Raw genomic sequence first — 12,639 nt, 5'->3', positions numbered from 1 at the left:
GGTTTTGCCCATTTAAGTATGCAACAATATTATCACCTTTATACAATATTATTTTATCAATAACTGGGTCCTTAAATGGCTGAATAAATCTATGTATGAAAATCCAATGTACATAATGTAGTTAAAAAAGAAAAGAAAAGATAAATAAATGCTATAGTAATCCTTGAAAAATTAAATAGATCAAAAACTTCTTCCAAATAAAAACAATGTCGTGACATTATTTAAAGCTGTTTACGGTTGTAAACTTGATAAATCATGAGGTACCAAAACAATTTTATTTCCCATCAAAACGGGACTCCACTCAGCAAGTAAGAATTTTCACTTGATTGTGGGAGGTGATTCGTTTAGTAAGCTAAGTTCAGTAAATCATTCAAATGTAAAAGTGCTGTGATAAACGTACTTTAAAGGAGTAATTAATTAACGAGAAAATTGGTCATGCATCAAAGGTAATAAACCTGACCTAGTAGATATAAATGTAATTTATTAAGAGATTTTCAAAACCAGAATATGTATTGTTTTAATTGGATTTTTCAAAATGTTTTATTTGTTTAAAAAAAAAAAGGCAAGATTATCCTTCTACTAACGACAAAATCATCTCTTAATTACCAAAAAGATTTTAACAAGAAAAATTATCACAATAACGAGTCAAAAACCTAAACATTTTCTCTTTTTTAATGAAAAAATCTTGGCTTTTTTTCCTTTAAATGATTTTGTAATAAATGGAAAATGATCTCGTAATAACTAACAAAAAAATGTCTTGTGATGTAATCACGAGAAAAAAGGCTTAAAAAAAAAAATCTCGTTAATATGAAATTTCCTTACTATGAAAAAAATTTCGCAATATTAAAGTCTTTTCTCGTTATGAAGATGTCCTTTTTTCTGTTATATCAAGATCTTATCAAGGAAATGTTTCTCTTCATAACGAGACCTTTCCGGTTTTGAACGGATAATTTTCTCCTTATTTCGAAATTTTTTCCAGTTATGACCAGATCTTTTTTTTCTTATATCAGGCCCATAGCAATGTTTTCAAAAGTTTTTCCAAAGTGTGTGTGTGTGTGGGTCATCTCCCCCCCCCCCCCCCAAAAAAAGTGTGTGTGTGGGGGGGGGGGGGGGTCAACTTCCCAAAAAACACAAATTATTAAGTGTTCAAATCCTGCAATTTGCCCATGCTCGACCATACAGCCACAAAAAGTTGGGGGGGGGGGGGGGGGACCAGCATCTTGAGGAAAATTTACAATATAGAAAAATAAGTGGGGGCCAGGCCCCCCGCGTTCTACAGGCCTGTATAATGAGATTAACCATCATACCATGCTTTACGATATGTAATACATATGGTAACTAAAGATCGAAACCCGGCCTCTTTCCCTTAAATAATTACTTTCTATAGTATAACAATTTGATGTCTTAACCTTTCCACCGATCTAAAGTTAAAATACATGTATATTATCCCATAATATAATTGACAAACCTACCCTATCTACATCAGTCTTTTACAGTAACCTTTCTTTATGTTCTAAACTAGGAAAATATCTGTAAAATTCACAGAAGTAAGTTTTGCTTAAAACGTCATGGTATTAAAGTAAATAATAGTAGGAAAAATGTGACTTAGAGACTGAGGCTCAAATTACTTAAAATGGAATTCTTCTTTTGGTGTGGGAAAAAACCACACACATTAAAATTCTGATTTTTTTTTTCTTTCTCAAATGAACAGCCAAAAACATGTTAAAAAGCAATAGAATATGACAATCAAGTATTCGAAGTTTTTAATATTAATGCACAAGCTTCTCAAGTAAATCACAATTCATCACAACCAAAATCACCATGCTAATGGCAGAAAAAAAATAAAAATTATGCAAAACATACATTTTTTCTGGAAAAGTAACAAGTAAATCAATATTTCAAAAACAAAATTCAACTTGAGATTCCACTTATATGTGATCTAAAAAGAGTTCTGAAACATGTACAGTACAATATTAAATGTCACAAGTGATCCAGTCCCTTCTGGTACCTCTTTAGTTTTATTTGAACTTTAAAATACTGGCCACAACTCAAAAATATAATTGGCAGAGCTTCTTCAACATATTAAGTTAACTGTACTTTTTACAAAAACACATTATTTTCACACAATATTTATTTTTTAATTTTGCATTCAACAAAAAAAAAAAAAAATCGTTTTACATAAATTACATGCAATATAAAGTTTGGCATAAATTTTAATCAATAATCTTAGTGGAAAAAATAAAGTGCCCCGCCACAGCATGATACGCCCGTCAAATATTGTTCAATTATCATAAACAGTTTAGGGTGCAAGAAAATCATGTCAACCTTAATTCAAAGATTTCCATGATTTTTCCAATCCTTATAATATTTGATGTTTATACATTTCCTGAAGTGCAGGCACTAATTATAATAAATTTCTCAACTGGTTGTGTTAGACCTTGACAAATGCCCATCTGCAGCCCCCCCCCCCCCCCCATCTTTCGTATTTATTTGATATTTTCAAAAAATTAGATAAAAATATCATATTAAACAATATCAAAATAGTCTTAACAATTTAATCTATACCAAATTAATTTTGTAAATAAAAGGCTGGGCGTCAAATGACATATGCTATAAACTAACAAGCAGTTTTTCTCTGTCTAATTCCCAAAGGATACAGATAAGAGCTGCTTGATCAGAGATGCTCTAACAGAAATGATTGAGACAGCTAGTTTTTCCTATACATTGAACTCATTAATTATAATCTTTAACTGGATGCATGTCCATTCATTACTCCCAAGGGATGAATGGATCTGCATTATCTGCTTTAATAGTCTGTATTGTAATAAAAATGCATATTTATGTCATTCAATTGAAAACAGAGTTTTTTTTAACTTGTTACAAAGATTTATAAAAAGAAATGAAAACTTACGTAATCTTGATGCAATATTTTTAATAAGGTTACTGCATGACTCTTAGATTTGTAGGAACTATCTACCATAAAACATTTTTTTAAAAAAAATACTTGATGATCTTTTTGAGATTTAATGTCAGACTGGTTTTAAGCTGCAGTTCATATTGACAAACAGACAAATCGACGTGCTGATTCCAATATCCCCCCCCCCCCTCCCCGGTTTAATTAGTTTTCATTATATTATACAGTATCAAATTAGTTTATTATACAATATCAAGTTAGTTTTAATTACTTTTCACCAAATTCATTTTAAAGTTAAAAGGCTAGCCAACTAGATTCATTTGGTCCAACACTGATTCCTTAATTTGCCCAATTCCCAGGAGATATAGATAACACCTGCTTCATCAGAGATGCTCTACCAGTTAGTTCCTCACACTAAAGTCATTAATTTCTCTCTAATTTGACATGTAATTTTCTGTTATCAAAATTTTCCTTGACCAGTGCTTGATAATTACACCCCTGGGAGAGGTGGAATTTCTCTTGTAACATTACATTTGTTATAGATTGCTGTAAAGTATACAATGAAAAAAATAAGTATTTTCTTGATTTAACATTTTTTTAATAAGGATACTGCAACATTCTTACATTTTTGGGGATTGTGTAATTTAATAGTATAGAGACACAGTTTTTTAAAAAAATTTCACTAAATTAAAAGTCACAGTGACCTTGAAATAGGTCGCGACACACCTTCTACCTAAGATGCATATATTGGCCAAGTTTGATGATTCTAAGTCTAATAGTTTTCTAGTTATGAGCTGGACAGGATTTTTCCATATTTGGCCATAGCATCTTAATTAAAGGTCAGAGCGACCTACTTTTAATGCACGACACACCTTCTACCCAAGACGTATCAGCTGACAAAGTTTGATAATTCTAGGCCTAATAGTATTAAAGTTATGAGCCGGACATGAAAAAGCTAACAGACGGACGGATGGACAGACGGACAGACATGAAGGCTATAACATAATACGTCTCGTCTTAAGACGGGCGTATAATTACTAGAGCACCAGGCCATATTCATATTCTGAACAAATATGAAAAAAAATATTTTGACAAATCAATATTGAGGTATGTTAGTACTAAACCATGTTTATACAAGTCCAATTTTTAAAATTAAAACCTTTAAAACAACTGCCTCCTTCTGCACAAAATTGGCAAAAATGAAACAAATGCCAGTTAGTCAAATCATGAATAAATGCAAACCACTAGTGCAACAACCTGAATCATTTTGACTAACAGAACTGAACTTGACTAAATGTATGTAAACATGCAATACTGCACATGCATGACATAAAAAGCAATAAAAAGGAACAAAAAAGTGATATGTATGTTCTAGTACATTATAGAAATGGATACAATTTTTTATGTTCCAAGTTATCACATGTGAAAAATGATTATACATTTGTATTTATTTTAGTTAGTCATATACTTCCGAGTCACCAAAGTGTCCTCTGTAAACTGAATCAAGGGAGCCTACTTTGTACATTACATCGTCACAAATATCATTTTTGTCAAACATGATTAAAAAAAAAGTACATACATGTATTAAAGATACCCATAATTATGCAAAATGTATTAGTATTTGAAAGGGATGAAACTGAATAAACATGGTAACATTTTCTGTACAACTTGGGTTATACAGAATGATTTGAAAGTGGAAAAAAAGAAAGCTAAATATGAGGAATGAAATAATATAGTTGACAAATATCTGCCAAGATTTTGCTATAAATACATGAATAATGAAATGAATCTGTCTGAAATCCCCCAAATCAATTTTCAGTAGAGTTTATACATGTAATAATAAAAATTCTCATCTACAAGATTCAAATTCATTCATTTGGCAGAAATATAGCTGTAGATGAGAAATAAAACTGTGTCTACAAAACCATCAACTCTAAAATTGGATGTGTAGAAGGGCCCTGCTAACTGCAATGCTTATAAGCTGATAATTTTTTTTTCTTTTCAAATAAAGACCACATTAAAATTTTGAATACTTTTTGTATGAATCATTGTCTTCTTTTTTTCTTAATACACTTCATGAGAATGCTTTCTTGACAATTTGACAAACTGTGGTCTTGTGGTTCTTGAAAAAAATGTTTTTTCTAAAGTTGGTTTTTATTTGGTTCTTTAATTTTTATTTGCTTTTGTTTTTGTTCTTTTTTTAAAGTAAAAAATTTTCTAACCTCATGCTTAAAACCCCTTTACAATATTTGCAATAGATTCATATGAAATATGCATTTTTCATTCAGCCAAAAGTAAAAATTACAGAATACAGACTGATGAAAGAAAAATTGGACCAGAAAAAGCTTCTTACAGCCATTGTCCCAGGTGAGCTTAAACTATATGATTTCTTTCAAATAACTTTCATTAATGTATTCCCTGAAGAAACTAAGTACATGTTGTTTCATCATTTGAGCATTATTTAAGTGTGGTATTTATAAAAAAGATACAACTAAGCAATCTACAAATGCATGATTTTCTAGTAAATGCCCCTTTTAACAATATAGAACCTGATCAAATAATAACCCCCCCCCCCCCCCCCCCAACACACACACAATCACACACATCCAAAAAAGGGAGAGAAAAAAAAAGAATTATGGATAAATCAAAATGAAGCAAAACAATGTATATATATATATAAAGATTAAATATTAAAGGTTAAATAAGAAACACTGGTAAAAATTGTTAATGATGGAAGAGTTGGATTTTTGAGACAGTGAAAAATTTACAATGATATAATTTTCTCTCAGTGATAAAAACTTACAATGTTAAGTTTGGACATGGAATAAAAATACTGTAAATACAGCAGCTCAGCTGAGTTAAATTCACAACAAATAGCAAAAACGTTAGATACATTTTATATAGACAGAATCTGTTTTTGAAACAGATAACTTAAATATATCATTGAAGTAATTATTTTCAACTGGTATATTTTCAATTACATGAAGACTATATTTATTCAAATTAACATCATATAGATCATACGTCACTTTATACCAGAACCACTGAAATATATTTCAAATGTTTGTTGCATCATACATGTCCTTTCCATACAAAAAAGTGCATATTGTTAACTTAAAAGCTTTTAAATCCTTTTGTTTTTAAAATATTAAGATATATACACATCTGAGCTGCCGGCATTACTACAGCTACATACAGAATCTCCGACGTGACATGAAAATCTACCAGCTGAAATTCATTACTGCACATTCCCCTCCTTGGCTGTATATATTTTTGTTCAGCAGTTGAGCAGTTTATGAAGGAAAAAAAATCTTATAAACACTGAATGGACAAATTTGATAAATGGAATGCTATGATAGGCTGTTGATGACTGTCAATATGGACTGCAGGTTATAACTGGCCTGTCTGACCGCTACTGCTAGTAGAGACACCTGGGTCCGCATTCTTGACCAATCACCTGTTGTCCGTCCCCTGTCAAACCCCCAAATAACCCCGGGGAATATCTGAGTTTTGTACAAATTTTCCGGATGTGGTGCAACAAGCACATTTCTGGAAACAGAAATTTAGAATACATATGTAAAATGGTTTCAGAACTGCAAAAAATTTGCTATATTATGCAGTCTGTGGTTTTATTTTAAGACAAGTAACTAAATCATGTCTGTCTGCATAATTTCTTGCTGTTTTTTTTTTAATCTTTGCAGATGACAGTGATAAAATACTCATAAAATTGACTTTTATGATAATGACATGACTTCTTAAATTCATTTTATGCATCACTCTTTTTTTATTTAACATTCATAGCAGAAAATACACATCCAGACTCGTAAATAAGTAAGGTATTAATATTAAGAGGCAGTCCACCGAAAAACCAGGCAGTATTGTATTAATAGGCGGCACATCGAATGTGAGGAATATTTGATATTTTATCAAAAACAATATCAATGTAGCCCAAAAGGAATAATGTAATTGAAGATTTGCTTGATAATTGCTTATTTAGTAAAATATCCTTGTGTTTTGTGTTTTTGAATGCCCCTATATAAACCATTGAATGTAGGTCAGAAACAAAGAACTGTAATTTCTAATACATTTTTCACAGGACTATAATTCACACTTAACTAAATCTAGAAATATTTCAACTTTTTGTTAAAAAAATAAAATCGGTGGGAAAAACACTTTTGATAGTAGTTTTCTGGCAAAATATAAGGACGTTTTTATGAAATTTTGCGATGCAAGAGTTATCTCCCGTGGCATCGGTAAATCTGCTCAACACCTTTTTATCGGAATCCTAGTGAAATATTTAGAATCGATACACTAAAGAAAATAATTAAGCAAAAAACTAAATAATTTATTTTCAAAATATAATTCATTTTCGCCTCCAGACGTAATATTTAGATTAAAATTGGCTCTATTATTCAGGTTGAATCCACGTTTCCATTGATGTATCAGTGACGTCATATACCTGACTAATATTGCGTCACAATGAAATAGTTACAAGTTTCCAGAGAAGTTTGTAAATTCTTTGCGTAAAAGTATAAAGAAAAAGATTTTTTTAAAAAGGATTTCTCTTTTTCTGTTTAATTACTCTTCAGAGAGCATTATTCTAAATGTTAAATAATATTTTAATATCAAAATGTATTTTATACATGGGCGGCGTCTCAGCTAGATGACGTTTTGATAAGTAATTTTATACATGTCTGAGAACTAATTTTTTTTTAACTGATTTACTAGGATATGCGTAAAAATAATTAATGAAGTGTTTATCATGAACATTTCTTATAAAATTAGGAATCAATGATGAATGTTTTAGATTTATGCAACACTTAATTCAACGAAGTTGAGATGTTTACTTCATGATATTTGTAAAAACTTAAATATATTTATCTATGCAGTCAAATCAAAATAAACAATCCGAAGTACGATTAAAAATGAAAAAATAAAACTGAAAAATAAGTTATAAAAATATATTTATTGAGTTAAACTACTGCTGAACTCCCCACTATAATTTGGCACTAAAACGGAAGATGGTTTAGTGAAACATTTCGTTTTTTTTTTTTATTTTACTTATTTATTTTTTTAATTTGGCGATTGAAACAATCACACACTCACATTTAATATGGATTTAAACATGTGACTATGTTGGCCAATTCTAAAATGTTTTCACGTTCATGAAACCAATTTTTAAAAATAATGATGTCATGACCCCCCCCCCCCCCCCCCCCCCCTGCTTTTTGCTTGCGATTTATCGGCTCTTGAATAATGATACTATATATGAAAGAACTTATTTTCTTATTTATATAAAATCAAATTTTGTAAAAGAGGAAAAGGTTTTACAGATGACAGGTAAGAAAAAACTTGGATAAAGTCGAGACTGTACACATAAAAATATTTCCTGTATTTAGGCAAGTTTAATTTCGCCACTGATAGAATTTACTCTTTAATTCCTGAGGAAATAAAAAAGAAATTTTACTTGGAAATAAGATAAATAATAAAGCTAGAAAGCTGTCTGCTCTCATTTGTTGCATAATGCATGTACAAATACTTTTTTTAAATACCGAGTATCTATTAAGAATTCAATCAGATGTTTAACATGTAATCTTCATGTACGTAAAAGACATTAGTAATTTAAATAATATATAAATTTGAATCTATGGTTACACTCATTTAAAAACAGTTAACTGACTGAAAAGAAATAAAAGACAAGCATATTTTTCTGATAAATTAAAATGAAGAGCCAAATTTAGGAAATGTTTCTAAATTTACAGTAAAAACCGATCCCGATCCGATCGAAAATAATGCAAAATTAACAAATTTATCAAACTAAAGGCACCTGCCACCTATATAACATGTTAAAAAAATAAATCAAGTAAGTTTTTACTCATATTACAACAAAAGAGCCAAATTTAACATTACAATTATAGTATTTTTTTTCTTTATATAATTCCGGTCGGGATCGGTTTCATTTGGGAAAATTTAAAAAAAAAAAAAAAAAAAGAGGTAAATTTGACTCCTTTTATTCCTTTCAATATACCTGTTCCCACTGATTTTATTGAGTGATTCAAAAGTTTGTACTTTGTATTCATAATAACATAAGAAAAAAAATCTGTCCTTGTAATGTATTGGGTTTTATAACGTAATGAAAATTGGATACTGAATTCAAAAAATTACTTGCTTAACTCAAATTTGGACCATATAATTTTTTCTAAAGAAGTATAAATTGGAGTCTTATTCATTAATAAAATAAAAGATAAGAGTCTGTGCTATAAATAATATTCATCGACACATCCAGCTTTTGAGTATCTGTTACATATAAAACAAAATAAAAACGTAGTAATTTTTTTTACCCTTATGTTGACCTTTTTGCACTTAAAATTAAGCATTTACCAAAAATAGGACTAGAGGAGCACTAAATTTTTTTTAATGTTGTCATGTGTAAACACTTGCTTTAATAAGTCTACATGCAAAAAATAATTAAAATCCATGACATGCGATGTGCCACCGATTGCCTGGTTTTTCGGAGGACTGCCTCTTAATTAATACTTCCATTACTTCTAAGAATTTTTTTTACAACTGTCACATCCTTTAAGTGCAAGCAGTACAGGTGTTTCACTTGGGATGTTTTCAAATATTCACCTGTTTTACAGCAATAGGATGCTATGACATATTTTATGGTAATTCTTTTTTGTACAAAAAATGCATATCATACTTTAAAAGACTATAGTTGAATGTTTTATAATTTTCATATATGTACTTTGAGCTACAGGCCAAAGAACATAGTGGGATGGTACTGAATGTAAAAATATATTAATAATAGTCTCTACAAGTACATGTGTAGCCCCCTTGCTGGGTACTGAGGAATACTGAAGAAGACCAGGAATACTGTAGTGATACTTATAAGCTCAATAAGACTTTTCTGACCAATGCCTTGGGGGGGGGGGGGGGGGGTTAGAGAGAGAGAGAGAGGGGGGGGGGGAGAGTGAGAGAATAGAAAATAATCAAAATATTAAAAAAATTAGGTATTTTATGACTCACCTATATTGAGGAAATTCTGGAAGACCTCTGTTAACTATAAATATTCTTGGTAGTTGTATAAGCTTGTCATTTATATCATAGATAACTTCTTCACTGAAAAAATAGAAGAAAAAAAAAACAAATTGAGGTACAGGGTAATTACTGGAAGTTTATGCTAACAAAGGAAATAAAAAATATTAGAATACTAATTAGAATTATGCAATGCATAAAAAATAATACTCACTATAATTTTGATTTATCCAAATGTGTTAAGTTTGTTTGTAATAATCTGGCTCTGTCTGAAAACTTGTCAATTTCTGAGAAGAGAAAACCTGTAAAGAAAATCAATTAATAGTTTTTTTTTCCAAGCAGGAAGCTTAATTAAGGGCTAAAATGCTCACAGCAAATTTTTCCCCCCTCCCACCTCATTATATCCATCCTGTGCCACAAGATTCTCAGTTTTTTTTTAATTGCAGAAATTAAAATTTTCAAATCTGTATTCCTATATCAGAACCTACACTTGAGAGAGAGAGAACTTTTTCCTTAAAAAATCTCTTGTAGAGCTTTGTGTGTCAACCTTTTCTTTAATTTTAGGATTTCATCCAAGAACTTGAATCAATCTATACTGTAAATTTATTATATTTAGCGTGTATCATATGATATTTGGGCGGAAATTGATTTTTGAACAAGTTAGCGTAGGTTTGATTTAGCGCAATTCTTTATATTCTTATTTACGTGTATATGTGCAAGACATTTAGTGCTGTACTTGAATTAGTGGAAGTCGCTTTCCTGCAAAGGCACTTAAAGAATACACACCAAATGTAATATGTTTACAGTATGCTTGAAACCATATTTCTTTGAAGAAATAATGATCGAGGTCCATGGCCCATGACACTCATCTGAGTCATTATATGGCCCTGCTGTTCTTCTTAAGATTTTTTCACTATATATTCCTTTCTGACTTTGATCACATATTGTGGCCCCACCCTACCCCCGGGGTCAAGATTTGAACAAATTTGAATCTACACTACCTGAGGATGCTTCCATATCAATATGACTAATCATGCATTTGCTGTTCTTGAGAAGAAGATTTTTAAAGATTGTTTTCAGATATATTCCTCTGTAAATTGTGGTCCCACCCTACCCCCAGAGATCATGATTTGAAAAAACTTGAATCTACACTATTTAATGAAGCTTTCACATAAGTTTCAACTTTTCTGACCCAGTGGTTATTGAGAACATTATTTAAGATTTTTCCTATTAATTCCTATGTAAAACTTTTTGCACGTCGTGGCACCATCCTAACCCTGGGGGCATGATTTGAATAACCTTACATCTACACTATTGAAGTTTTCACATAAGTTTCATGTTTTCTGGCCCAGTGGTTCTTGAAAAGAAGATTTTTGAAAGATACCATTAATTTTTCACTAATTCTTAATTATCTCTTCCTTGGCCCTTCATTTGAAGAAACCTGAATTCCCTTCGCACAGGATACTTTGTGGCAAGTTTAGTTGAAATTGGCCCAACGGTTCTGGAGAAGAAGATGAAAATGTGAAAAGTTTACAATGATGACACCACCACCACCGCAGACAGACAATGGACAAATTTCAATCAGAAAAGCTCACTTGAACCTTTGGCTCAGGTGAGCTAAAAGTGTTAAAAATCTTTAGATAAGACAAAATGGACAACAGACAGGAATAGATGACAATGGATCACCTATATATGTATCTATAAAAAGATGCCTAAATCAGAATTTATCACACATAAGCTTTATCAACACACAGAGCTTAAAATTTCTCTGAAGTATGAATTTCCTCTAAAGTGGAGATTAACTATATAGAACTCTTATATTTTTTTCTCCCATTGCCATTATATGTTTCATCACTTCCATACAGCAATTCTTTTTTTGTGTATGTGTGTGTTCTCTAATAAGCATTTGATTGGTGGCCATGATATGCGAAGCATTTGATTGGCTGCCGAAATATAGGAAGTAATAATGAACACAATCTATGAAGAGATTTAGTTTTTGCAATGGGAGAATAACGTTTCACTGATAATGCATGACATGACCATTAGTTAATGATTTTTCTCCAATTCTCCTTCCATAATTTTTTTAAAAATTGTCATATGCTTTAAAATTGTGTCTTTTGATTAGAAGAAAAAATTAAGGAATTTCACCCATGTTATAGAACCTATTTCCTCACCTAAATTGACATATGTGGAATTTATCTCCATATTCTTTAATTTATTTTTCCCTGTAATCAGTAAATTTGCAATATTTTGAACATTGAATGGAATCAATGCCGAATCACTGAGGCGGAGAATGACATCTGCTACAATCTGCGTGACTTTGACGTGGAGAGTGTAGTTATTTCTATCTGTGAAATTTGTAAGGTAGTCTTTTGTGTCCTCCAATGTATTGAAAGCTGGATAGCTTGGAAGGTTTGGATATTTCTGAAGTGAGAAGAGAAAATTCTTTTACGTCAACCTCATTTCATTTAAGCCAAAGCAATGAATTCCCAATCTTCATTAAAGCTAGACACGTAAAAAAAATTTCGAACTTGTAGAATCCCCTGCAGTCTGTCTGAACATAACAAACATCTTGACTTTGAATTTTAACCGAATAAACAAAAATCTATAGACATTATTCTAAGAAATGAAATTATTACAGGGTACCTGCATTCAAGAGGTATTTTATTTAACTGAAAGTTATGTCC

The 12,639-nt window shown here is 30.8% G+C and overlaps 1 protein-coding gene across 2 annotated transcripts in view; it reads right to left on the bottom strand.

Annotated features, from left to right (window-relative positions):
* Positions 1–5,616: 5,616 nt before the first annotated feature.
* LOC133206105 (putative N-acetylated-alpha-linked acidic dipeptidase) overlaps positions 5,617–12,639 on the bottom strand; it is a 45,176-nt gene continuing 38,153 nt past the window's right edge. For both annotated transcript variants that reach the window (XM_061342035.1, XM_061342033.1), the window contains exons 16-19: positions 12,127–12,376; positions 10,167–10,254; positions 9,944–10,036; positions 5,617–6,463 (exon numbers count right to left, since the gene is read on the bottom strand). In XM_061342035.1, coding sequence (XP_061198019.1) covers positions 6,265–6,463; positions 9,944–10,036; positions 10,167–10,254; positions 12,127–12,376 — 630 coding nt within the window. In that variant the 3' untranslated portion in view covers positions 5,617–6,264. The remainder of the gene's footprint in view (positions 6,464–9,943; positions 10,037–10,166; positions 10,255–12,126; positions 12,377–12,639) is intronic.

This window comes from Saccostrea echinata, unplaced genomic scaffold (genome assembly GCF_033153115.1).
Source record: "Saccostrea echinata isolate AGI-Se365-2 ecotype Australia unplaced genomic scaffold, CSIRO_AGI_Sech_v1 ptg000054l, whole genome shotgun sequence".
NCBI classification, from domain to species: Eukaryota; Metazoa; Mollusca; class Bivalvia; order Ostreida; family Ostreidae; genus Saccostrea; species Saccostrea echinata.
Note: the sequence above shows the minus strand (reverse complement) of the source record. Positions and strands in the feature narration are given on the sequence as shown.